Genomic DNA, 26,994 nt, shown 5'->3' on the forward strand with positions numbered 1-26,994 from the left:
CACCACTATTTGCAAATTGGTCTATTTCAAAGTGATAAAGGGATAGAGAGAATTAAGCTCAGTGTTTGTGTCCTTCACCATTTTTTATTAAAATCTAAATTAAGAAAATTCTCTTTGCTTTTGTAAAAACGAAAACCTAACTGTCTGCAAACAATAATATGGGTTTAAAAAAGTCAATATGCAGTGAAATAAAAACAATGGTTTCACTTAAAAGCAAATTACACTGTGTGGACATACCATTGTGTGCCTGTACATATAGATGCTTTGGTGAGGAAGATTCTTCATGGAATTTCTTTGATTTGGGTTCAATAATACAAACTATACTATATGTAATTGTAATTATGACTATTTCCGCAAATCAAAACATATTTTAAATCGTTTTTACACTGGATACAGGATGTACTTAGAGTAAACAGGAACTCACAGAGCAACACTGAATATTAGTAAAAATTAAATCAAAAGATAAGCAAAATTAAAATCAATTACTGGCAAAACACATACAAACTGTGTCCCGTCTTTAAATTTACTGGAGTGTGGGCATCCAGGAGTCTCGAGAAAAATAAAACACCTTAATTTTTACACTTTCTGGTTAACAAATTGATAAAAAATAACATTCCACTTAACATTAACTGTCACAGAAGAGTGAATTGAAAAGAGTGTAAAAAAAAATACAATATACATTATTAGATCAGGTTTTCAGTTGCATGAACAGATGGCTTCTACCACGAACGCTAGTTAGAATGTAGTAGTGTAATGTTAGCCAAATTCTAATAGGATTGTAATTACATCTAGCTTGCTATTATGTCTATACAAGCTATGTATAAAAATCTTAGGTCAAAACTGCTCCAGTTTCCAGTTGTGTGCCTGTACATATGTGCCATAATGTTGCTCTCTAGGCCAAAAACGGCATCAATGGCTTTTATCGACAGTTAAAAATTACTCATTTATATATATATAAAAATAAAATTGTGTACATCATACATCTATCACGAAACAGTAAAAGCAAAAATTCTATTTATCAAAAAGTGCAGATACCAGAAAAGGAAAACTTACAAGCTCCTTCCTTTCAAACAGCAGAGGAAAAAGATCCTAGAGACCAAACCATTAAAATATCAAACAGTAATAAACTTATTGCTCTCAAATAATCTTAAACAATATCTTCTACCTGACTCACTACGTCATTTTTTAAAGTAATCCACATCTTTATGCAAATTCATTTGTCACCAGCAAACCTTAAATCGATTACACAGTCAAACAGTCAAGAACTTCCTCAAAAGGAAAGTTCCCTTACATACAATACGCTATTAAGGGGTGCACCAGAGTTCACTACTGGGATCCCTGATGTTTCTCATGTCCTGAGGTGAATGACAAGGAGATATGCTACCAGAGGGAAGCCAAATAAAGTTATTCTGGGCTTTCATGGTCTCCCTTGTGTTTGTCTGCACATAATAAAATACAGTGCCAAAAGTCATATCTGACTGCAACATTTTAGGTCGTTCTGTTTTATACTGGACTGCCAACTTAAATTTTTTTTTTTTGTTTCCATTCAGCACTGTCATGGAGGTATTAACTTTTGTTTTTCATTTTTAGGTCTTTATAAGTGGCTAAGCTGTGCTAGACTGACCCGGTAAGAACTCCAACAGAAGCTGCAGACTTATCACTGGCTGGAGCAGAGTAGGAGTCACTGTGATTGGTGCGTAGGAACGGCGGGATGCTTGAGGTCTTGATGCGGAGGATCCTGGTGTCCATGACTTCGCAGTCAATCTGCATCATTACCTCATACTCTTCATCCTTTATCACAGTTTCTGTAAGGAAGAGGAGTGTCGTCAAAAAAAAACGGAGCACAGCTGTCGAGAACTGTGGAGAACTCATGCGCTGGCGCGTTGGTGTTAAAACATCCGAACATGAATTTCTTGTAAACTGATACTCGTGTCTCCGCAGGGAGGGGGCCAGAGGTGTAAGGTTCAGGTTCAGAAAGTAAAAATTCAGATCGAGGTTTTGTTTCAACTAACCAGTTGAGTACTTGGACTGGATTTGTACTTTCTAAACCTGAACTTTCAACCAAAAGCAGAGTGGATATTGTGGGGGGGGGGGGGGGGGGTGTGTGTACAGTCAAATGACAGTAAACATTCAGACACCTGACTAGCCTACACACAAGCTGCAGTATTTTCTATCTCCATCCTGTGCGTTAAAACATTCCTACACAAAGGGAAGCTTGTAACTCCAAAGTCTGACCTGAGTAAGACAGGGGACACAGGGCCTGGTATCAGAAATGCCAAAGTGTAACCATCCATGAATAATTCTGGTAGGAGTTTCTCTAATCCTTCTCGTCACATGATAAAATCATATTCCCTTTGACGCTGAAAGTGATCTCCCACTGTGTGGCAGCCTGGAAACCATAACCCCTCCCCCCCCACCCCACAGGAGACGAGCAGAACACATGTGCTCCTGGCTCAGCGTAGTCCGGAATGACCAAAGCAGGCTGACCGGACGTTTTCTGATAGGACACCTGTGGTCTCCATTAGCTACGGCTGCCTGTTCAGCCAGCTATTCACAGCTCTGCCATATTAAGAAAATCCCCAGGGTCTCCCCAGCTGGAATAATGCAAAAATATATCTTTAATATCGTGGGTGCAGACTTCAATCTGCCAACCTACACAGGCTGGAGTGGAGAGCTAACTCATTGATCGACATTGATGGCATTACCTATAACCATAGTTTACAGCTTGCTTTTAGCAAGCAAGACCAGTGGCAGGTGTCATGCTGTGAAAGGATCCGGATGGCATCTGTCATACGGTATACGAGTGGAAAGAAAGCCACAAGGAGCAGGATTTAATGGGGTCAGAGTGAACCAGAGAGCCCAGATACAGAGCTGACCGTTCCTCTGGGGGAACGGAGGTCAGGACCCGCGAAGAAGGGGCCCATGCAGTTGAAGAGGCTGATCTTTATGTCCTGTCTCTAATCCTGACCTTCCAGCAGGTTATGTTCAGGCAGAGAAAGCATTCATAAAATGCCAACACCGAGCTGTTTTAGGGATTCACTGCGAAAATGTCAAGTTCACTGAAAGTCTGCACTGCGCCGCAGAAACAAAACCCCAGCAAAATTCCAAGCGAGGCACGCCATTACTCAGACCTTTGAATGAGGACCTCACTAGAAAACTAAGGAGACAATAGCTTCTACTGTATGAAGATCCTCCCGGTGGAAGAGTCACGGGAGCGGAAGGCAGCCTAAACTGTGTGAATTACAGGGGCACAGCCATGTAAAGTAAACATTACAAGCTGCCAAAGACGATCACAGACGTGCGACAGCGATTCCTCCTCCCGCTTCAGCGGACAACGGAGGAGAGAGAGAAAGGAAGAGAGAGAGAAGCACACAAGTGCAGGAACTGTCAGCGCTGCATGACTACCAGTTGTTTTTATTGCAACACTTTACCCTCGACCAACAGCAGGGAACACAGAACAAAAGCGAGACCGCAACCTGTCGCAATTTATTCCCGACTGCGCTGGCATTTCTCTAAAAGTAGCTTCGCATGAACGGTTCCATTTCATTAACATGCTTCCGGCCTCTAAAAAGCACACCTATGACTTTTAGTAATATATCCTTATGAATGATGGCAGAGAGAGATCGAGGCCGGCAGGCACATTCGGGCCTTTTTCGGGGCCTGGAGGACATCACTCCGCCAGCCGCACTGTAACACAGTGGGGAGACACCAATGTTCCTTTCCAGGAGCTGAGTGGAACCTTGTCAGAAGGGATCTGGAACCCAGCCCGGTGCTCTCTGGGGGTCTCCAGGAACCCTTTACTTTGGCCACACTCCCGGCAGAGCGAGTCCAACATAGTGTTGTCTCTCAGGTAACAGACTGGCTGTTATCACTGCACCCCCCCACCCCCCCCAAACTCCCATCAGGCCTGGAGGAGTCTTTGAAAGGGTTCACAGAAGTGCCGAATAGCATAAAAACTATAAATGTCACACCTGTGTGACGTGCATGGCTTTTCCTCCCAATGCACGCGTCGTTATCAGCAGTGTCAGAGGGCCAAATTGAAATCTGCATTGTAAAATACTGAAATTATTGTCATTTTGTGTAAATATGGGATCCCCTACCGGTTCCTCAGCCAGAAGTCATGCAAACGCCTCCTAGTTTTGTCATCCGTCAAGCTTATACTCGCTTAGGGAGTTCTGCGCTTTCTACGGCTTTATCTCCGAAAGAAAACAAGAAGCGACAGGGCTCAGCCTTACTCACTCTCTCCCAGCGCCTGCAGGCTCAGAATGAGATACGGGAGGCTCTTGGCTACGTACCGTTCACATTCATAGCCGGCAGCACCACGGACATCTTCGGCCGGCTCCGTTTGTTGTGGCTGGTTGCGGGAAGCAGAAGATGGTCCTAGGGGAATAGAACAATGGATCATCATTCACAAAATGCAAATTAAACGCATCAATACAACTGTATCGGACAGGCGCCCTTCAACCTCCTGCCAACTGGAAGGAATTCAATAGCAGAGAGATGCATGACAATTTCACTGACCCATAAATGCTTAAAAAGGACACATTAAGGATGGATGGGAGGACATGGGGTAAGATGAAACACGATCTCCTGGTTGTTTTCTGTATTTCCTTTTCTCTGCACCGTACAGACGGGTCTTAGGATTAAATCCGGCAAACTGGCTACTTTTGTGGTGCAGTACAGTACACTTATTTCTGGACGGCAAAGAGGGATCTTCCTATGTAAACGTCAGCTAAAGGACCAAAACCTCAGAATTCCAGCATCCAGAGTCAAAAAAACAACATCTTACTGACTCCATTTAACCATTATGTAAGGAGTTAGGGCTGTAGGATAAGTCAGTCCTCTGCCCTGGAGGGGTGGTAGGCGGAGATTGACTGAACACTCATGGCGACAGTGCAGGTCAGGACCGTCTTGACACCAAAGCACCGTGAGGAGTCTGACCAGTCAAATAAGAGACAGACAGAGACAAATCTGAAGCATGTTATTTTCTATCCCAAAACTGGTCTTTGGTAAGAGTGGGAGAAGTTCCCATGAAGGTAATTAGTTGTGAGGGTATGATCATGTTACAGTTTCTTGAGGATACTGTCCTTTACACAACAGACTGATTCAAAGCCTTCAAGTTCTGAAAAGACCTCTGGCGGGAAGGAAACCGGACCATCCGTCTGTACGACGTCCAGCCTGTGCCAGAATGAGGGACGCATGAGTCGCTGCCTCGGCAAGCTCAAGAAGGCAGAGATAAAAATGGAAAGTTCTGGAAATGGCAATGAAAAGATTAAAGGTTAGGTTTCCACTGGGTCACAGGCCTGCTCTGGAACAACAAATAACAGGATGGACGCTTAGTACAGATTCTGTAAGTTTTAAAAGTACAGAAATCTAAAGAGATGAAGCGCAGGAGACAACAGAGCACCAAGGAACATCTCCAGATGAATGAGAACTAGCTGCCTCAAAGATTTTTTGGAAATAAAAGGGGTTCTGACTGAAGGAGCAGGAAGAACTGCCAAAAAAACAGACAGTGGCGCTGTGTGGCCATTCAGCACATTTTTTAAATCTTGCTTCCCGTTTAGCTTTACCCCGTCAGAAATAAAACCCCTTTGCTCATCCTCATTCCGTGTATTTATTCAGCTCACACCGCAAAAACCTGCAGTGTGTTGGAGAAACAGATATAAATCAGTTTGTTAATAGTTTATGGGCAAGTAATTTAAAGTAGAAAGTTAAATAGTTAAATAGCTGTATTCTTGATCCTAAACGGTGTCATCTTAGTATAGCGTATGGCTATAAAACATAAAATTAACAAGTTCCAATAAACATCGAGGTATGTTGCTAATGAATAGTAGCACAGATGAAGAAAATGGCCCAAAATAATTTCGCGCTGAACATCACACTGGCATGATGCCTTCTGGGGGTTCTTCGCAAAATCAGACGAGTGAAGGATAGTTCCACTGGGAAGTATTTTGTCTAAAAGCCGGGTGTTTTATGAGAGTGTGCACCTGTGCTATGCAGATAACAATCCGGCAGGGGGTTCCCTGATAAGGCAAAGGTCCGCTATAACAGAATATAAACAAAGAGAGCAACTATTCAAATAAATGACAGTCGCCAGGAGTTGACAAGCAGAATTCAGGGATCACTTGGGAGCATCTGAAAATGTTATGATTTTCTATGGCATTGTTCGCTTCGGGCTTTTAACGAGGACTGACAGCTTCAAGCAAACAAAAACCAGCTGATAGTTCTCATTTGCTGAAAGCAGCCTTATGTCACCAAATGACACTGCGGTGAACTAGACTTTTCCATTAGAAAGGCAGCCCCGGAGGATCGGGCCGGTCTCTGGATTTTTTTCCCCCTGCAGAATCTCCATGTTTCCAGTCACACAGCTGTAACAGCGGCGGCCAACTGTGCAACAGCGACCCTACGGGTAGTGCGCCAACATCCAGCACTAATCTGCTCCAACCATCCGCCATCTTTCCGGGGGCCCTTGGAGGGAGCAGGCCTTCATCTGGCCGAGGCAAGGAGGCGTGAGATGCCATGTGGGCAAACAAAGGAGGACAGTTCAAAGAGGTGCCATCCACAGACAGCCTGACTTCACCAAAACCAATACTGCAATTTACAAAAACAGAATTACAGAAAAAGTATTACAATAACACAAAGTAACCAGACGAAGTCATCATATTAAGACTGTTTATAATACAATAGCTAAAGTGGTGCGATCTTATCCAGTTACAACATAAATATACTCATGCTTTCAAAGGCTCGATAGCACATTTGTTAACAACCTATGTGTATTTTTTTTGTATTTTAGACCCTATGACACTGTTACATATTTACTGATGATGGAGTAAGTGGCGGGGGCGGCATGGTGGTGCAGTGGTTAGCACTGTCGCCTCACACCTCTGGGACCCGGGTTCGAGTCTCCGCCTGGGTTACATGTGTGTGGAGTTTGCATGTTCTCCTCATGTCATTGTGGGGTTTCCTCCGGGTGCTCCGGTTTCCCCCCACGGTCCAAAAACATGCTGAGGCTAATTGGAGTTGCTAAATTGCCCGTAGGAATGCATGTGTGAGTGAATGGTGTGTGAATGTGTCCTGTGATGGGCTGGCCCCCCATCCTGGGTTGTTCCCTGCCTCGTGCCCATTGCTTCCGGGATAGGCTCTGGACCCCCCGCGACCAAGTAGGATAAGCGGTTTGGAAAATGGATGGATGGATGGATTAAGTGGCTTTCTGAGCTGTCAGGCAGCAACAGACAACACTGAGGTTCCCAACTGTCCTACCGTGAGAGAACAAAGAGGGAAACTATCACTGGTGCAGCAGAGAAACTGTGAGAAACGAGAGAGCAGGACCTGATTAACAAAGAAAGTGAGGCCTCAGACGAGCACAAAGGAGACTTATTGCGCCAGACGGAGTTTGACTGTTCAGATCAAGGGAGGGGAAACTGTAATCAGGCTCCCAACCGTCAAACTGGCTCTGCATCAGACGTGCACCCCTCATGATTAACCAGCTGTCGGGATTAAACACTGAATAATGAGCCTGTGAACCTCAGAAGGTCCGTCTGCATGCCTGGCGGTTGAGATGTTTCTGATCTGACAGGTGACGGATCTGTTCTGGGAGCTGGCAGGAATCCAGGACGGAAGAGTAGTTTGAGACGAACGTGAACATTTTTGCTGTCCTTCAGCAGGCTTTTGGTGCAATCCCATAAAATCACAACCAATTGCTGGGCATAGAGAAATTTAAGGGGTGGGGGGACCTAGAGGTAGGTAAAGACTCTAGAGAAGCACAGGCAACACCGCGGAATGCCACCAGAATGCCTGGGTGAAGCACTGAAATACTGGCACTTCCTACCTTTGATAAGGGTATTTAACACAGCAAAAAGTTATAATTAGGGTACTACATATGCAGCTGGATTTAAGGTCTAAGCCCATCTCTGTCGAGTGTGATTTCCTGAAGGAGTGCATTGCATTTCTCCACTGAGATACTGGAATTCCAAACATAATTCTACACAAAATGCTTAAATTAGTAAAAACCATTGCATCATAAAATCACAACATTCAAAATGGCTTCAGTAAGACAGACAAAGGCACTAATTGCAACTCACTTTGCATGGACCAATACTCAATGAAGAAAAAGGTAATGAAATATCTAACGTGTAAAGAAACAAATATTTCAAATGGCAAACTCATCAATTATTACATAACGCCGGGACTGTGGAATGGAAACTTGTTAGCTACTTAAAAAAACTTATATTTGGAAGCTCATACGTCTGTGACAGTTTCAAACACCATCTGCATTTTCACTTGCGCACTTTAAAATCGCTCCGAGTTGGAAAGTTAGACTCTCCATTCGTTGCGGGAAAAAAAAAAAGAGCATATATTTCAATACTAATTTTAAAACCGCGCTATAATCCCACATTTCCATATTCAGCAATTTCACCAGTTCGTGAAACGCTGAGGGCAAAATTAAATTTTAGTCATGAATCTGAATTTGTACTCAGGTCTGATCCCCATGGCTTGCAGAAATATAGATTTTGGTTCTCTGTGATACATCCACAGCCTTATGAGATGAGATTTTACAGCATGGAGGCCAATAGATTACCCCCCCTTCCCCCCCAACAACCAAATTCGCACTTGAATGAGTGACGGAGCCACAGCTGCCGACACTAACAGACGATAACATTTGCTCCTATTTGTGTGAGAGCATCTTGGGTCTAACGTGGAAGGCAACTCCGCTCACCCTTCGGAAGGACACCACGTAGAATGTGTCTCCACGGCGATGAATCTCCTCAAAGAAGTCATTGTAGTAGCCATGGCGAGCATAGTACACCTGCAGCTCACTCCCTGAGCTCCTGATGACAAGAGGCAAACGTCACTGAGAAGATGCACCAAACAACCACAAGTCCACAGCCATTCCGTGACGCATTTCACGGGTTGGTCCACCTAAGCATCATTTTAGATTTCTGCAGTCATCCAAATAACTGTTTCCTAGAAAGCCTTCAAAAAAAACATACTAATAAAATAAATTGTTAAATTTAGGACATTTAGGACTAAGGACATACGATATATAAATCGATAACAGCCGCATTTTAATAATGTGAGAAATCTGTTGTTGAATTTATTCGTAGTTTCTGTTAATATAGTAAACCCCAAATCATGGATCAGTAACAAACGATAGTAGCCAGATTATTTGATTTTATTTGAATATGTATTATGTGAATCGCTGAGAAATAGTCATACCGTCTAGTTGCATTAACCTGATAAGCATCAAGCACAGAAATGGGATAAAACCTACAACCAGCAACTGTTTAAGTGAAAAGCTGAAAAAAAAATAGTTAACTAGAAGTTAATAAACACAGCGATTTTTCATACCAGTCAATGCAAAGTGGCATTTATAAGCGGCGTTATTGCTCCAAGGCTGGACGAAAATATACAAAATATGTGGTGGCCATTTTTGTATAACGATAGCAAACGGTTAGCGTTCCTGTCCTGCCGTGAAATTACGGAAGGGATTAGCAGGATGCACTGCTGTTGGCAAGGGACACGGCGATCTTTAAACACCATATGATTGATTTCGACCATATGGAGCATATCACGAGTACATGTGGACGTTTAACAGGCGTCATATCAGCACAAATCCCACCAAAGCAGGTTCTTGCAAAAGAAAAACACATCTCACATATTGAAGAAATATTCCATATGAACATCTATTCACCGGGGACTCTTCGCACTTTCGCGAATGATGAAGTATTCAAAGGTCCAGTGTCAGTGGAGAAATAAGATAAATGTCGGCATGAGGATCTGGATCCTGGCCGTACTGGTTTTCTGGATTCCCCAGCGACCAGTACAAGTACAGGGAAAGAATGCTTCAAGAGGCACCAGTACGGCTCAGCCATTCCTTTCATGGGTGAATGCTGACCATTTCCGTCAGATCTCCAGATCATGATAGCCCTGAGGATGTGAACCAGATATGCACACACAGCAAAGAGGCAACGAGAACTCACTTTTCCAGCGTGTCTGTGTACTGGACGGTGACGATCTGAGAAACCTCGGCCTTCTCACCTGCCGTTTTCTGGAAAAAAGAAAGGAGAACAGTGAGGGTAGCTTTTGCGGCCTCCTCACAGCGTGGATCAGGTACAGTCCAGCAGAGCATGGCTGCCGGTGGTGTTTTCCTTGGTCGAATGCCATGCTTTCCCCTCCACGACTGAAATGGCCGACGAGACAAAGAATCACAAATTTCCCTCAAACGTCGTCACTAAAATGGACTGGGAACAAATAAAACCATGCAATTCTTTGCTGTCCTTTGATAAGACACTAAACTCGTACACTAAAAGCGTATGATGTGGTCTCATCAAGGGTAGCCAAGCAACCCTGCAAATACCATACATCTAATACATATCCCATAAGCGTATGCCCATAAGCGTATGCCCACAAGCGTATGCCCACAAGCATGCCAAACCTGGTTTTACCTCTCCTTCAGAATCATCTACATGGCTGAGGCTCAGAGGATTATGGATGAGGGCTGGTGTTCAGAAGGCTAACAGAGAAGTCACATCACAACTGGGCCTTGAGCAAGACCCTTAAAGCCAAGGAGCTCCAGGGATGCTGGCTGACCTGCTCTCTGACCCTCAGCTGCATGTGGCTTATGATAAAAGTAAATACAAAATCTCTTTTAGCATTTTAGTGTATGTGTTTGTGTGTGTGTGTATGTGTGTGTTTGTGTGTATAAATAACAGCAACAGGTAAAATGAAGTCCAAGTAGAAGGGCAATCACTAAAAACTTGAACCAAAGAACTACTCATTCCAACAAACAAGCAAGATAATTTATTTATTATTAAAATTTATTTGTTTAAGAAAAACAAAACAAAATCCATACAGCTGGCAAACGACGGTGAGGGCAGTCAGTGGGTGAGCATCAAAACAGGAAATAAATGAGCTTCGGTTAAATGTCCCGTTATGTTTCCACTGAGCTTCTCCCTCACTCACTCCTACAGCGAGTACAAGCTTTGCGATGTGATTATGTTGACAATTGCTGCAATAATCCATGCGACCTTCCATGATTCAAACCACTTACCCGCGAAAAGCTGTGCTGCCTAATAATAATCATAGTTAAAAGAAAGCAAAGCTCACATCAATCCTTTAACACACACAAACTAAATATGTAAATGGCCTGTTATTTTATCTTGAGTTATTTTCAGACTGTTTCCTGTAATTATCCCAAACCTGCCATAAAATCCAACAAAGCTGTGCAGTAATAATAATCTGAATCAATCAAATATAATAAAAGGAAACCTTGACTCAGCTCAGCAGGGCTAGTTAACATACGGCCCTAGTGACAATCCAGCAAAATGAGCTGCATGAGGACATGGTGACCAGACTGTCACAGGTTCAATCAGGCTCAGCATTCAAGGTAAACAGGGACCGCGGAGCCACCGCGGGCGGAATAAGGTGGCAGCTCGATGAAACACGGACAGGGATGAATCCGCAAGGAGACTGCTGGTATGCTTCTAAGACCAGGATATGCGGGAATATGCAGAGAACAGGAGCCCCACAACACACATGGGACAAACAGTAGTGAGAGGAATCAGGTGGCAGCAAATGCATAAAATAAACAAATATTCATGCCATCATGAGGAAGGGGACAGTCTCAGAGAAAACAGGCCGAACCCTTTAGCTTCCTTATGGAGGACGAGGACGCGGATTTTACTCATGGAAAACACTTAAGGAGCCGTGTAGCACGAAAGACTCGAAGACCATCGGAGCAGTTGGTGCTAAGCCAAGCGCAACCTGATAAATGTCCATGCCCATGTAGGAAAACATCACTTCAAAGCCAGAGGAGATCAAAGATGTCTGCCTCAAACGATTTCACATGACACAGAAAACCAACAGGGCCCACGTGGCCAGAAGACAACACAGGCGACTAACGACTGCATCGACATTGTAATCCCACAGAAATAGCGGTTCAGACAATGGCCTGTACAATTAAGTGGCCTCAAATATGTTTTTCCCTAAGAAAACCCCCTCGGCAACAGCAGGTTGCTCTTTATTCCTCTACCTAGCCAAGAGGACATTTTTCTTCTTCCTTACTGTACTAATTTATTTCAGACGTCCACTTTTTTTCCACCCAGACTTGCACGCATACTCATGGGAACCATAAATTTGGACACAAGCATTTTTCAAGACCCAGACTGCAAAATCTGCTTTTTGGAGCAGCATTAGACGTTAACTGTAGTCTCTACGAAGCCACGAGCCTCCTCCCGCAGCCGCAACTATCAATTAATGGAAATGAAATGAAACGTGCTAAATTCAAAGCGATATTTTTCACTTTGCCTGCCTCGACACCAACTCCAGCCCGATTAAAAAAAACCTTCTTAAAGCTTTGAAGTAGGATGCATAGATAAATACCTGCAGTTAAATAACAAGCCATTAATAACCACACAACTAATCATTATAAAAACCCCATTAGAATAAAATGGTTTGATCCAACTTCCTCTTCAGTTCTGGTAATGGTTAGTTTTCGGTCTGCAGGCCTGATGCACACATGCTCCGCATAAGATAGTTAACCATGAGTCTAAACAACCAATTACAGTTTGCGGTACCACACCGCTAATTTGCAGGTTGCCGATAGCCTGACCTCTCTCATCCCAGCATAAATCTCTATTAAAGGCAAAGTCAGTAAAAATAAAACTATTTTTAAATACTGCTGGACAGAATGTAGTTTAAAGAAAAAAGTCCAGTGTAATAACAATAAAGCTGCCATATGCTGTGAAAATACAGTGCTAAGCGAGACCAAAGGGTACAATAAACTGTCTGGAAACAGGCAAATTCCATCAGCGGAATCCTTTATTTGAAATTTACCAGGACTATAAATAAAAACTGACATGTAGACGCTTGGACTTTGCTCCAACCCCCCGGTATTCCGACTACCTAAGACATACCTTGGTGGTGATAGCAGAGAACAGCAGATCAACATTTAAAATGGGGAAAATTTTTTAAATCTTACCGTATCAGTAGTGTTTATATTCCCATGACTGGCAAATTACATCCAGACACTCCGAAAGCTATCTTGACATGCACTAATAGCCTGAACGTAAACATACTTTGCGGCTATTACAGGAAAATGACCTTGAAGGTTTACGAGAGCTTTAAGGCCACTGAGGGAGAGTACTTTTCAAAAATACAGTCAGTTCATGGATCTGAAAACCCAAGCTTGACTCATACACCATCAGACTGCGACTTAAGTGAGATTCACCGCTGAGCTTTTGGTCTAATACCGTCAGCCATGTTGGTTCAAAGGGTGCTAACACCGACAAACATCAAGAGATCCAGACGAACGGCCAACCTACCGGGATCGTTTTGTTTTTCTGCTGGCTATTAGTTGTTCTTCTGGTCTTCGTCCTCTCGACTTCGTGACGGTGCACCCAGCCTCTCAGTTCATGAGCCAGCCTGAAAACACAATGACCCCCCGACAGAGTGATTTTAACATGACACACGACTGTTCATTATAAAGGGGACTGCTGTGAGACCTGACAGAAAGGTGAGACCTACAATAACTGCCAGACTTCATATCCAATTGTGCACAATGTACAGATTAATACGGAGGAGGCATTTTTAAATTGTGCCTTTTGCTTTAACTGAGCACAGATCTAAGAAAGATCTAAAAATCATCGATTAAAACGAAAAGCCATACTGCGAGAAGGCTTTATGTAATATACACCGAGTGGTTCCAGCATTTCAGAAACTGCCACCTTCTTGGGATTTTCACACGCAGTGCGATCTTGCGTTTATAAAGAACGGCGCAATAAACAAAGAAACACCCAGCCAGGGGAACTCTGAATGCCACAAACACCTTGTTAATGAAGAAGATTAGAAGAGCATGGCCAGACTCATTACAGCTAACTGGAGAAACAGCAGCTCAGTACAACGGTGGTGGGTAGCAAGGCTCTGGGGGCATAAGTAAGGCCTACCTGGTATTTGCTAGATGTACTTAATAAAGTGAGCACCGAGAGTAGGTAGCTAACTGGTTCCCAGGATATTTTATACATAGTTAATATGCCAATACCTATAGATAACATCACTGCCCAGAGATGCAGAGAAGAACCTAAACACTATTCACCTGATAGACTTTGTCTTGTTGATGGTTGGCTGGCAAGGTGGAGGAGGCCCCAATAGAAGAGGGTCCTTCTTCATCACCATCAGCGCCTTCTTCTTGGAGTCCTCCGACCTGGCAAGAGAAGATGCATGAATCAGTCACATGTGCCTGACATGGAAGGAACTCCTTAGCAGCAAGGATAAGGATGGGCTACCATCAATGCATCATAGAAGAGGACCCCAGGAAGGCCATCCCCAAGTCCCACCGGGCCCCACCGGGCCCCAAAGGGCCCCACGGCTGCTGGGCGATCAGGAGCAGGCAGCGTCTTCGCCATTTTGGCCAACTTCACCGTTTTCACAAGTCACAGACTATGAGTCTAACATCTGCGATGCCGGGAATCAATCCCAGAAGGCATGACAGAAAATCCGTAATGAAAACCAGGTCCCATTGATTTGGAGAGCCAGATTTCGTCATGGAAGCAATCAGACTAACACCGGGGGTAGTTTCCCATTTGCGAGCAGGCCAAGCAAAAGCAAACAAGAAACATACAGGGGTGGGGAAGCGAGCTAAAGATGCAGCAGCAAGATCCAGGAAGCACATGACAGATATTACCTGCAGAAAGTCAACACTGAGTAAGGGAGAGACACTGATGTGCAGCTAGAGATTACACCTGGTGTCCAAGTTCACAGCCTCAAATGACAGTAAAGTAATTGGGAAAGAAACCAAGATATGGTAACAGAAAAATCCTGCACTGTAAAATTCTATATAAAGCTCAACAGATGTGTTTAATTTTGTTAATCTGTGCAAAAAATGTGGAGGTTTCCTTATTCAACGACAATATCACAATAAATATGAGCAGGCCCACTAAATGAAACTCTACCATATTGGTTGATATTGGCCAATGAGTATTCAGTCAATGAACCCCTGGTACTAAAACATCAGAGGCGCTATATTGGTTCCATTAATAAAGGCCACAGAGTCTGAGGTAAGATACCCTCAAGGATGGCGAGGACAGAGCAGACCATCTACCTCAGATTTCCTGTTTTTGCTTCACTTTATAAGGAACATGCAGCCACATGCCGACCACGGAGGATGCTTCTGAGAGTGAGAATGCTCAGTTGGCTGTTAAACCCCCAGACATACAATGACCATCATTAAAATTCCTATACAGTAAGAACATTTGATAAGATTTCCGAGCAGTTTCAACTAAGTTCAGAAAGAGCTCCATGCGGCTCGGCTGCCAAAATCCAGAGGAGCAGTCATAACTCACAGCTTAAATCACCACCACTAAAGCAAACTAAACTTAAAAAGCTTTGGGTAATTAAAGTTCCACGTCAAAGTCTGATCAGTATGGAGGTGAGACATACACACCTGGCAAAAACGTCACTCAAGTGCTGCTGAGAAATGAATAGAGGGTTTTAAGGGGGGGAAAATCAGGGGGGTGAGTAAACGGGACGACTCAGGCAGGCCACGGAAATAAGCTCAGCAGAATTCCACAATTTCTCAGAGTCAAAAGGCTTTCAGTCACATAGTCTTGGATACCTGTCAGAAGACTTCTGCATTTGGGGGGCTGTGTTCCCCTGATTGCTGCCGGAGAATTCCAGCAAATGTCTGCCGCTGTGCATGGTCCCAACGGGCAGGTTGGAGTTGGGGTCCCGGTCAAACAGGCTGCGGAGGAAGAACGGAGATAACTTAGCTTCTCAACAAGCAACAGTGCCTCTAACATGCACAGCGAATGCCCTCGTTCATACCAGCATGTTCTGTTCTACAGTGTCCCACTAATGTGCATGTATATCCTTATTGGGAAAAACAGCCTAGATTTACTTTGGCGCTACCAAATTAGCACGTGAACAGATTTGCTGAAATATGAAACACGAGAATAGGTCTCTGGGAAAATCTCAAACATGGCATGGAGTTTAAAAATTAATCGGAGGACGTTTTTAAAACAGTAAGGAAATGTACCCTGCAGTACACTGAAAGACATTTAGAAAAAGGTCCCCGACACATCACAATTTTTTCAACAAAACCTCAATGCCCTTTTAAAGGATGTGTGCACAATGCACTCCATCTATAAATAAAATTCACACACTCCAACAGGCCTGTCTCACATTCCTGCTTCCTCGGGACCTGAGACCATGGAATGCTTCAAATACCCCGGCCGTCATTCCGACTTTCCGAACCTTTGGCAAAGCCGGCCCCCTTTTCCATGCAACCAGAGACTTGGAAAAAGGGTCTTCTTATTGCAAATCTCAGTGCAATTACTAACTGCCCTGCTGCTATAGTGAGAATACAGCCTTTTCAACTAAAGAATAGCAGACAAATTGTTTATTCATGTAAAGTAAGTATCTTCCTTTGCAATTAATCTTGCAAGTTTAATCTGAGTAGTTTTGAGCGGAGACCCCACTTTATACTAGTGGTTCTCTCTGCTGGGGACATATTTGGAAAAGCCAAACCCCAGACCACCCGCCACAGCAAACTACTTCAATTTTAGGGGTAAATAGTACGTAGGCCTGCAACACATAATTCAGAAAATGCTACCTGATTGGCTGGCTTGTGTCAAGTGATCTTGGTCAGATATTTCATTGGCTACGCCCTGGGATCCCAGCTTTCGTATTTCACACACAGACCTAGTATTCAGCAAGACCAACCGCAAAGGTGTAATGCTTACCTCAAAGAGCCAGCATTCAGCATGACAAACATCAAGACCACCATGAGGCACACAGCCCGTCTTTTGGGGGCTGTGACTTTCAAAACGTTGTTCTGAGAGGGAGGAGGAAAAAAGAGAGAAAAAAGCATTTTCCCCCATTTTTCACATTTTATCAAAGGCTGTAATGCAAAAAGACCTACTTGTTGCAGTTAGTTTATTTATGCAAATGCTTAATTCTGGTCTGACACTTATGCCGCATTCCATTTCGATGAGTTCCTAGTCGGAAATTTCAGCTGGAACATCCCCTGAAGTCGGAATTCAGACTTGGATGGTCAGAGGAACCTCAGCGACCCCAACCTCGGAATTCAAGATGGCTGCTCCCTTTATCAACTGAAGTGAACGCTGCAGTCATACACTTTTTATGAACACTTATGTCTTAACTGTGTCTCATTAAATCGGTTGTGCGCACAGTACTGTTCAACCGCTATCTGTGGGCAAGTTGCTGCAGTGTTCATATATGTGTGATGTGTAATTACTAACCGGTACTGCTAATAATGGCTAACAAAGAACCGGTACTGCTAAAATGGCTTTCTGACATGTTGCACTAGACTGCAGTTAACTCAGGCAGGATGTAATTCCCTGCTCCGACTTCCAACCTCCGAGATAAATGGAACGTAGCATTAGTATGCTGAGAACGTAGGATTCAGAGGTAATGCCACATTGAGAGTAAAGGCACGCTCACCTCAGCCGACAGGCTGTCCAGCTGCTTCTTCAGGGTGCCGTTTTCCACCTTAAGCTGCTGGTTTTCAAACAGCGCCACCCTCAGCCTGGCCTCCAGGGTGAGCAGGTACTCCTTCTTCTTCTTCCGCGACAGCGATGCCGACTCGCGGTTCTTCATCATCCGCTGCTGTCTCCTGGAGATGCTCTGAATTGAATGGCGCCGCAGTTAATGTGACAAGAAAAGGCGACACTGTCCTGCATGCAGTTTGATTGGCTGCAGCTGCCTGCATTAAATTTCTCTCTCAATGGGCAGAGGCGGACATTTCAGGTCCAGAAAGTAAAAGCCAAACCAGGATTCTGTTTCAACCAACCAGTTACAGAGTACTCAACTGATTGGTTGAAACAAAATTTGAGTCTGGATTTTTACTTCAGGACCAGAAATGTCTGCCTCTGTCAATGGGCAGCGATCGCCTCAGAACTCAATCATTCAGTGGCCATGGAAACACTCACATCATCAGCTAACTGGACCAACAAGGATCCGGGCCTCAAAATTACACCATGGAGGTAGTGGGATGACTAATGGGTCAGGACAGCGATGTAGACCCCAACATAGCAGTGTTTTCCAGTCTGGTTGTTGGGGACCCACAAACCAGGATCGTCTTCAACAAGTCGATCAATCGAGCGAATAGAAGGTTTTAGAAATGCATAAAGCTCATCGGGGGCAGAGGCAGCTACCTGGGGGGCCCTAGGATGACATCAGCACGGACACTTGGGTGCTGCCTATTTCACTAGCCATTCTATTTTTCCACGAGGGGGGCGGGGCCTATTTGCCAGGGGTCCTAGACTATGGCCTAGGAGAACTTATGCATTAATCTGGCCCCGAAGCTCATGAGTTATACTGATTTTACCAGCGAAGCATAACACGTTTCCTTCAGTTGCTTGGGCTAAGAATAAAGGCACAGGTGGCACTGGGAGCCTCAAGAAAAACCTGTCCCATAGCAGGTGTTAGTGCTGGAAGCCGCGGCATTACAGGATGGCGTGTTGGAATCTCATAATCAGCTCCCCCTCTTTAGAATCTCCCCCGGGTCTCCACGGTCCCTGCCAATCCAGATGGGCCTCGATGACTGGCCCTGCAGCCAGGGGTGGAAAAACTGACTTGCCCAACACTGGCAAAAAGGGGGCTTGCATAGCTTCCATTACGCTCGAAACACCTAAACAAGCGCTCCGCATTCAGCCCCACGCTCCGTCAAAGTTTCCAAGGAGGAATTATGTAACTGAAATGGAACAGCTTTAAGGCAAATAAACATTAAATGACATTGTTCAGGACTGAAGGCAGAAATAAGCCAAAAAAAAATCGTATTACTAATTTTAAAAAAGCAAGCTTCTTCAAACAAATTCAAGTTACATAATTCTTATTCACCTACAGTGTGTATGACACATTCAGCATGACTTGCCAGTCATGGACTAACACCTTTAGGTGTGACATCAATATTACTAAACAGTAACCGAAAAGACATATACGCTCAAAAGCATAATATATTGAGATAACAGCATTATGTTCAATGGAATCCAAATTCCTTGTTATTTTTTGCCCAGGATGATGCTCTGACACACACTAAATAACTAAATAATTCCATTAATATAGCTGAAAGCAGGCGGGATCATGTCTAATCGCTCTTGGCTCCGGCAACCAAAACCACCTGACATCTAAGCACGATGTTTTATTTAGTTTCCTAAGCAACCACTTATTTTCAGAAGTCCTGCCTTAGAGAACCCCTAAAGAGAAACCTTTAGTTACAGAATCCAAGAAGTTTTCCAAGATCCTAGCAGAAGGAGACCATGACACGAGCAGGTTAAATCCGCAATGGCCTGGCATCCCACCCAGGATGTTCCCGTCTGGTGCCCCATGCTGCCTGGGATACACTCCAGGGCTCCCCCCCCAAGACGCTCTCAAGGATAAGATGGCGGAAGGTGGACGGAGAATCCGACTCCACTTGAGTGTTTCCATTTTTTACAAATTTCCAATTTGAAAAGGCTGCAAAATAGTTCGCAATCAATGTCATTAAAAGGTACCACGCTAATTTTTTGTCAAAACAGACTTTTATTCTAAATATGTTGAATGGGTGCAATATATGCAATTATTAGATTATGTCATTTCCATAAGATGAACTTTCCCCTTTCCCCTGGACTTGGTGTACACCTCCACCAAATACATATTTGAAAAAATTCATTTAAAAAGAACAGTGGCTTTGGAAAACAGCTCCAGACAACAGGAATTCAAGTTTCTGCAAAGTCTAAGAAAGTCAAGAAAATACTCCTTGCAAAAACAGCCCAATAAAACGAACAGAACCGGGGCGAGACCAGGGTGGTGTCAACACGCATTTAGTCCGTAATTAAGCTACTTTCTTTTGTTCTTTTTTCCCCAATGCTCTTGGCTTCAATATACCTTTTAAAATTCTCACAAAACCAGTACTGCTTTTCAGTCATTATTACAAGCACAATTAAACAGAATACCAAGCTGGGGGGGAGGGAAGAGATTTGACAAAGTAAAATGTTCGATTGCCGGAGCAGAAACTGCCACGACACCCTGATTTTGTTCGTGTGAGCGCGTTCTTCCTGACTGCTTCTCTACTGACAGCGTAATTGGTTGAAAAATCGCTTCACCTCCAACTGCTTATTTATTTGCTCAGTCGGCACCCGGTGCAGCGCACTCCGCCGTCACATCGAAGCTTTACGTGTTTACACAGGTGCCTACTGATTAATGTCGGTCAGGTTAAGTACACGGGATAAGGGCAAAGCCACAGCAGAACCAGGGGAAGCCTTGCAGAACCAGAACTTTGTCCAGTTCACTAAACTGGCCCATTGCTGGGCATCAAGAAAAAGGTCGGACATCTATACAGGCATCCATTTATTTTTCAGGTGACGTAATTAACCCTTTAGGTGTGACACGGTTTTGTAATACATAACAAAGAAGCACTGACAGGGAAAGTCACTTTGCTGGAAAGACTCTGGTCTGCCTCTTGAGGTTTAATGAACAGTTAGGAAAGCAAGGGTCACGCATGTAAGTGCCGAGGTGTTTTATGGGTCCGGCTGCCCTGGACGACAGCTCCTGCTTTGAATCGGCTTCCGGAATTACGGCAGCCATCAGACATGTAGGGTCTGCCCATGTTCTAACGTCAGACTCCAGACTCCTTCTGGATGGGAGACATTTTCCAATTTTGATTTTGTAATTTCTCAGCTCGGCATCAGGCAGCTCACCGGACCCCCCCTCCCCCCCACCCGAAACACACATTACATCACTTCCCCTAAGCTTGTTAGCTTTGGTACCAAGGCAGGCAGGTGGGGGGGGGCTGTCTGGGCCTTCTATTGAGCTTGACTAAGAAACACCTCAGGGTGATTTTGATGGATCATAGAGGTCTCCCATACTCACATCGGACCCGGCGCTGCTCGGGGGCAGGGTGGGGAAAGGCACGACTCCCACTGACGGGCAGCCCCCATCCTGAGAGACGGTTGTCATGGTGACCGGGTGTTCCCCCAGCTTGATGACCGGCAGAGACGGGGCGACCTGGGGTTCCGGCAGGGACAGCGGGATCGCCTGCGGAGCGAGTGTCACCGGGACTCCTGAGGAAGTCATGATGGGAGTTAAGCCGCAGTCCATGCCTGTCCCTCCGTGGCTGCACAGGACCTGAAGGACCAGATGTACCATCCTGGGTCCCACAGCAGGGCTGTCACTGAGACGCTACGGTGCAGATCTCCACGCAACACCACCTGATAACAGTCATGCAGCATCCCAGCATGCAGCAGGCTTATATCCGCACACGGCACTGTGGCGTCGAAAGGACCAGGCTGTAAGTGGGACGCAATTCACTCACCTGGCTCTTTCCCGTAACTCTCCTGGCCTGTGTATATCTCACAAAGAGCCGCTACCCAAAACAATTCAGCAAAACACATATTTCCTACGCTACCTGGACAAGCAGAAATGTGATGGAGTCGATATATTACCAAAACTCATTACCGGCTTTCTGATTAGAGTGATGCTGAGAGCAGCGCAAACAGTGGTCATAAGTTCAAATCCCATGGTGGAGAGCATGATGTCATTGTTGGGCCCTTGAGAAAGTCCATTAAACCCAAATTGCTTGAGGGACATATCTCCGCCAGCTTACACCCTGCTTCTGCAGCACGATTCCTTCCCATTCTTTACGGTGACCCCAAGCCTAACTGGCAGAAGTAGTTTTTTAGGTGTCAAACAGACACCACAAATCCCTAAAACTAGGAACAAATTGTATACGATTATGCGTGTGTGTGTGAGAGAGTGGGTAGCCATCTTTGGAGGTTAAATTTCGCTGATACTCCCATAACATGCAGGCTATTTTGGGGAAAATGACTATGTCTCCAGAAAGTCTTTAAAAATGGTCTTTTTTTGGAAGTGTGCAGCTACTCGTGTGGAAAATAAACAAAAAAAAGCAGAACGTAGGTCAGCTGTCAAGGTTCAAAGGTCATCACAACAAAACGACCACCCACCTGCTCAGCCCCCCTTGCTGGGATCAAGTCTACACACTGAGTTTAGGGAGTGCTTTTTTGCCTTGTCATACCACCCACCTAATGCCCCAAACTGCAGTAACTGGCCCATACAGCAGGGGGCGTGGTCGAGGCTAGTTTAGACCACCACCTGCAATGGACACCATGGACAAAGGAAGGCTGGCGCTTTCAGCCAAGATGTGTGTCGCCATTTTCCCTTTCACCTTAACGGGTCATGTGAAAATCCACAGCGAGTAAAACCGTCGTCCACAAAGTCACACATCCAGATGGAGCAATTTCCAGCCAGACACCAGCTGATCTAAAGACTGGGAGGCTGGATCTGCGCCACATCACTGGAGACGATTCAGCAAAAAGGGCTGAACATCTGCGGCACATTCTCGTAAAATCTGCTTCACAGGGACTGGGAGGGCGAGCGGGGGCATGCATGGACGAGGAACGAACTTAAAAAGCAGAGACGCGGGGGCTTTACTTCTCCGAAGCATACAATGCCACTATATAAGAGCTCCCTGCAGTACTGGGTCTATACAGTATCCATGAGTGGCAAGCAAGTAAGATATAGCCCATCTTTATCGGGTTCCTAACATCATACAAATTTGCTGCAATTTGTCTTACGGTAAAGGTAATTCACAGACAGGCTCTGCGGTGACACCTTTCTGGAGAATGTAATTTAGACACTTCTGCGATAAGAACAATGTTAAGACAGTATATAGTTGATCAGAAAACAGATGTTTAAAAGAAATGAATTAAAAATTCACAGCTACTTTGAAATTCAGAGCTTTGGCGCCACCTTCTGGACACCACCAGCTCCCATTCACGTGTAAAAGCTTTCCAGACAAGGGAAAAAAATGTAGAGAAGTCATCAGCGCTCACCTTTGAGGAGGGCTGGCCGAATGGCCACGGGAGTGACCTGGTCCCTGGGGAGAACGGTCTGCACCGGCTGAATGATGATGGTCTTTGCTTGGAGGGGGGTGGTGTGTACGATGGGGAAGGCTACCACTGGTTTGGGCTGGATGGAGACCTTGGGTGCGTGATGAATGGGTCGCTTTATGGGCTGTGAGGTCTTGGCTGTGATTGGTGGGGGGGAGGGATACAGACAAAGGTTTTAGGAGACAATTAACAATACAATAATTGTTACTGTATTATATCAAAAAAACATGGTTGTCATATTCCAGGACTGGAAATGCAACAGTAAATGATGACTCCTGGCTAAAGCAGGGGGTTCTCTCATATTAGGACCAATACGGTATATTATCCATACAAATGTAATGCATAATTTCTGAGAATCTGACCAAGCAAAAATCCATTTTTATATTTCCACACAGAAAATAATACAATAATGCACAAATGGAGTTTTTCCATTTTCTTATTTACACCCCTTAAACCCAGAATCACACAACACTGGAGCCCACACAAAAATCTTAGGTGACCAAAGGCCAACTGGATCATGCCAGTTGAGACACATTTCCACGTGGTTGTGACTGATGGACTTGCTCCTCACCTCGGGAGGCTTGGTTGCTCCGCCGCTGTATCTTCCTGTCCTGGACGACATCAGAGGAGGAGCTGGTCTCAGAGCAGATGGAAGCAGGAGATGGGTGAGATTGCGGAGACAAGGGCTCCACCTGTTGGGGAAAGAATTATATTACAGGATGCCATGGCAACAGCCTAATCAAGTAATATTTGCATACCAGTGAAAGGATACCACAGACATAGCGCATCTCTGAAACTGTGGCCAGGACTAAAAGCATAAGGAAGCAGGGAGAAATTAAGGTGCCGTTCTTACAAGAAGGTCTATAGGCGAGAGAGCTTCCACAGAGCCGGGTGACGTGACTGAACTGGTGGACTGGTGTGGGGAGAGGGACCCCAAAGAAACATCTGTATCTGCAGGGAGACGATCAGGGGACAGGGTTACATACAATACTGTGCAGTCAATGTTTAAAGCTAATTATCTGGGCAGTGAAAATTAGCAGAACTAGGCACCTTTTGTTTGCATGAACATTAAAATAATAAGATACCTAACATAAACATCTGAAATGTGCATTAACGTTAACAATCTCCTGAGTTCCTTCGCTATTTATAATTAATTTGCTAATAATTAATTCATTATTTAACTCAATGATTAGCAAACAAAAAAAACTGAGTGTATCGGAGATGGGTGTTGCAAATACAGACACTCCTCAACTTACGAACTTTCAGACATACGAACGAAGAGGACTGTAAGTCCAAATTGTGTTCATTGGGCTCCTGTTTCCTGTCCACAACATAATTTTTTTTTCTGCACGACTTGTGGCCGCTACTCCCACCGCACAGCAGCGTACTCCAAGCATCCTACTTCTTTGTACTTGCACATTCCCTTAAAATGATGTTGAATAACGACTTACGAACATTTCAAGTTACGAACAGCCGTTCGGAACATATGTCATTCGTAAGTATAGGAGCGTCTGTATTGGGTCATTTTAGGAGAGGCTTTGAATGCGCTGACACGCTTTCATAGACAAAATGCCAGTTTTACTCCTGCATAAAGGTCATATTTTCTCTGATTCCCTTCAGATCAAACACTGAAAACTGGTGCATGACCACCGATGCAAAGGGAAGGGTGTAGGGCACACAAACACACACAGTGTGTTCTGAAAAAGCACCGCACGGCTCATACTGGTATCGGGGAAAAGTGGCTTTGAAACTCGCAGCAGCAATCACCACATAGCTAACATAACAAGAATAAAAAAACTGACCAATACGGAGAGACCTTTCAAGCCTCATTTGCCCATAAAAGGCTTGTTTGTGGTTGGATTCCTGCCGACAAGAATCATAACAAAACTAACACTCCACTTATCATGTTGTGTTTTAATGCAGGTTTCTGTTTATGTGGCACTATATAACCCAATTCATGTACATCTGCGGATAGGGTCTTTTCTGATCGATACTGACACATAGCTATAAATAGACAGTTTGTGTGAACGAGTGATATATCTCGACCATCTGCGGGTGTGAGCGAGTCGACGAGCGAACTTCAGTTTCAGTGCCTTCAGAACATTTTTGGGCAAATAGAAATCCCGCGAGTGCACAAAACAGGCCGCAAACCCCATGAGAGTATCCAGAAAGAGGGGGTGGTTTACCTGTGTAGGGGCTGCTGGCACCCCCACCGGTGTCTGGGCTCCATACTGGCAGATCGAGATCGAAATCCAAATCGAGAGCTCTGTCGGCCTGGAAACCAAACGGACCAGACACACTCCCAATAAAATGAATGTGAACGGCATATTCACCAATTGTCATATTTTATTGTGTGGTTACACCAAGGAAAAGAACTGTTAAATGCTACCGTCTGCTAAAAATTAAAAACTGGCACGTCTACACTTCACATGCTACATGAATGTGTGCGTGCATGTGACCTGCAAGGGACTGATGTCCCATGCAGAGTGTTTCCCAGCCTTGCGTGCGAGGGCCCCTGGAACAGACTCCAAGTCCACACTACACCCCATGACACTGATAAGCAGTTAGAAGACTGATAGATGGAAGCATGGATGAATACGGCCCTTAGTAAAATCAAAAGTAGCTTAAAATATAGTTATGAATATGCACCTCACATTAAAGAATCGTTTATTAAAATACTGCATTTTCAACAAAGGATCAATATATTGGTCTCTGTAACCCGTGACCTTTATATTTTATTAAATTTTGTTAAAAACTGTTAAAATACGAGCACAATGAGGATGGCTAGACGTTTCACATTTAGAACACAGTATCTACTTCATTTTCTAATCTAAGCACCGATTTTTGGAGAGAACGTCACAGCGCGATTACAGCGGATGACAGCGGAAAGGGAGGCTGACTTACCAGCAGCAAATCCTCGGCGCTCGCCGGCTCTACCAGGTCATCAAACAGGCTCATGTCTGCGCCACGGAGACAAAGCCCTTTAATGTTAATAATATTTAACAACAGGGAACACCACTCTACTACTAATAACTAAACACACGAAATTCTAAAAGCGCCTTAAGAAGAAATATATAACTCTGATATAACGGTACAACTCAGAGTAGAGAGGCGTGAGTGTTACTTTAATCTTCTAACGAGAATTTTGACATATATTACATTTACATTAACATTTACATTAACTTTTGTTGAACTCCTTATATTTATATGGTGTGTGTGGGAGGTTATATAATAGAGCATTGCGCTTTAAGGAAGGTTGTGAATTTATTACGAAGTAGCTTTTTGATCTGCCATTTAAAATTTGTAAACAGATTTAGTAACGTATTAATTTTCTTTTCGGAGATTATTAAAGCCGGGATACGGTTACCAGGCGCAGACTGTTGTTATGATGTAACGCGAGTCTGATACTCACCCCATTCGCCTTCCTGGTCGATACAAATATCGTCCATTTCATCACCGTTCAACGACTCCGACTGACGATTTGTGTGATATTCTGAATCTAAGGTTAAATTGGTCTCCATGCTTTTTCGAAAACATTAGTCACGAACGTAAAGTGAAATCAAATACATACATTTTCATAATCTCAGATGAAGCGCATTTCTTCGTGAGACACTCGCGAGAATTTTCTGACAAATACACGTCATCTCCCAGATGCTCTGCTACGGAGCGCGTCGAAGGACAAACTAAGCCGACCGTCGAAGATCTTGTGTTTAGGCTGTTAAATCACTAGTAATATTAATTCCAAAAAGAAGTTGACATATTACATATTATTTTAAAATGGCGAGAGACACGTGCAACAGATGTGAAACTTACATATTCCACTCATCTGCTTGCACTGCGTCTAATATCCCCTACTAATGCACTTTACTAATGCAATTTTCAGCCCTCCCACCTCCCCAAAAAAATCAAGATATTCCACCTACGACCCCTCCACTACCTGGAGGATGGGCTACCCCTTTGAATCCGGTTCCTCCACATAAGCAGAAGGAAGGTTTCTTCCTTCTAGGGAGTTTTTCCTAATGTTGTGAATATGCACTATACAACTAAAATAAGATTTAATGCTGTTATAAAAATAAGTGAAACCTAAGTATTA

The 26,994-nt window shown here is 44.2% G+C and overlaps 1 protein-coding gene across 1 annotated transcript; it reads right to left on the bottom strand.

The window, feature by feature from the left end:
* Positions 1–64: 64 nt before the first annotated feature.
* On the bottom strand, positions 65–26,546 carry LOC125716640 (cyclic AMP-dependent transcription factor ATF-6 alpha-like). The gene is made up of 16 exons (XM_048989193.1): positions 26,314–26,546; positions 25,806–25,861; positions 25,088–25,175; positions 23,755–23,852; positions 23,473–23,593; positions 22,845–23,039; positions 20,866–21,056; positions 17,458–17,640; positions 16,737–16,828; positions 15,611–15,736; positions 14,093–14,200; positions 13,323–13,422; positions 9,981–10,048; positions 8,717–8,828; positions 4,296–4,380; positions 65–1,805 (listed from the first exon to the last, which is right to left on the bottom strand). The coding sequence occupies exons 1-16, from the start codon at positions 26,420–26,422 to the stop codon at positions 1,615–1,617; spliced, it is 1,923 nt and encodes a 640-aa protein (XP_048845150.1). The 5' UTR covers positions 26,423–26,546; the 3' UTR covers positions 65–1,614.
* Positions 26,547–26,994: the final 448 nt, after the last annotated feature.

The sequence above is a fragment of the Brienomyrus brachyistius genome, chromosome 21 (genome assembly GCF_023856365.1).
Source record: "Brienomyrus brachyistius isolate T26 chromosome 21, BBRACH_0.4, whole genome shotgun sequence".
NCBI classification, from domain to species: Eukaryota; Metazoa; Chordata; class Actinopteri; order Osteoglossiformes; family Mormyridae; genus Brienomyrus; species Brienomyrus brachyistius.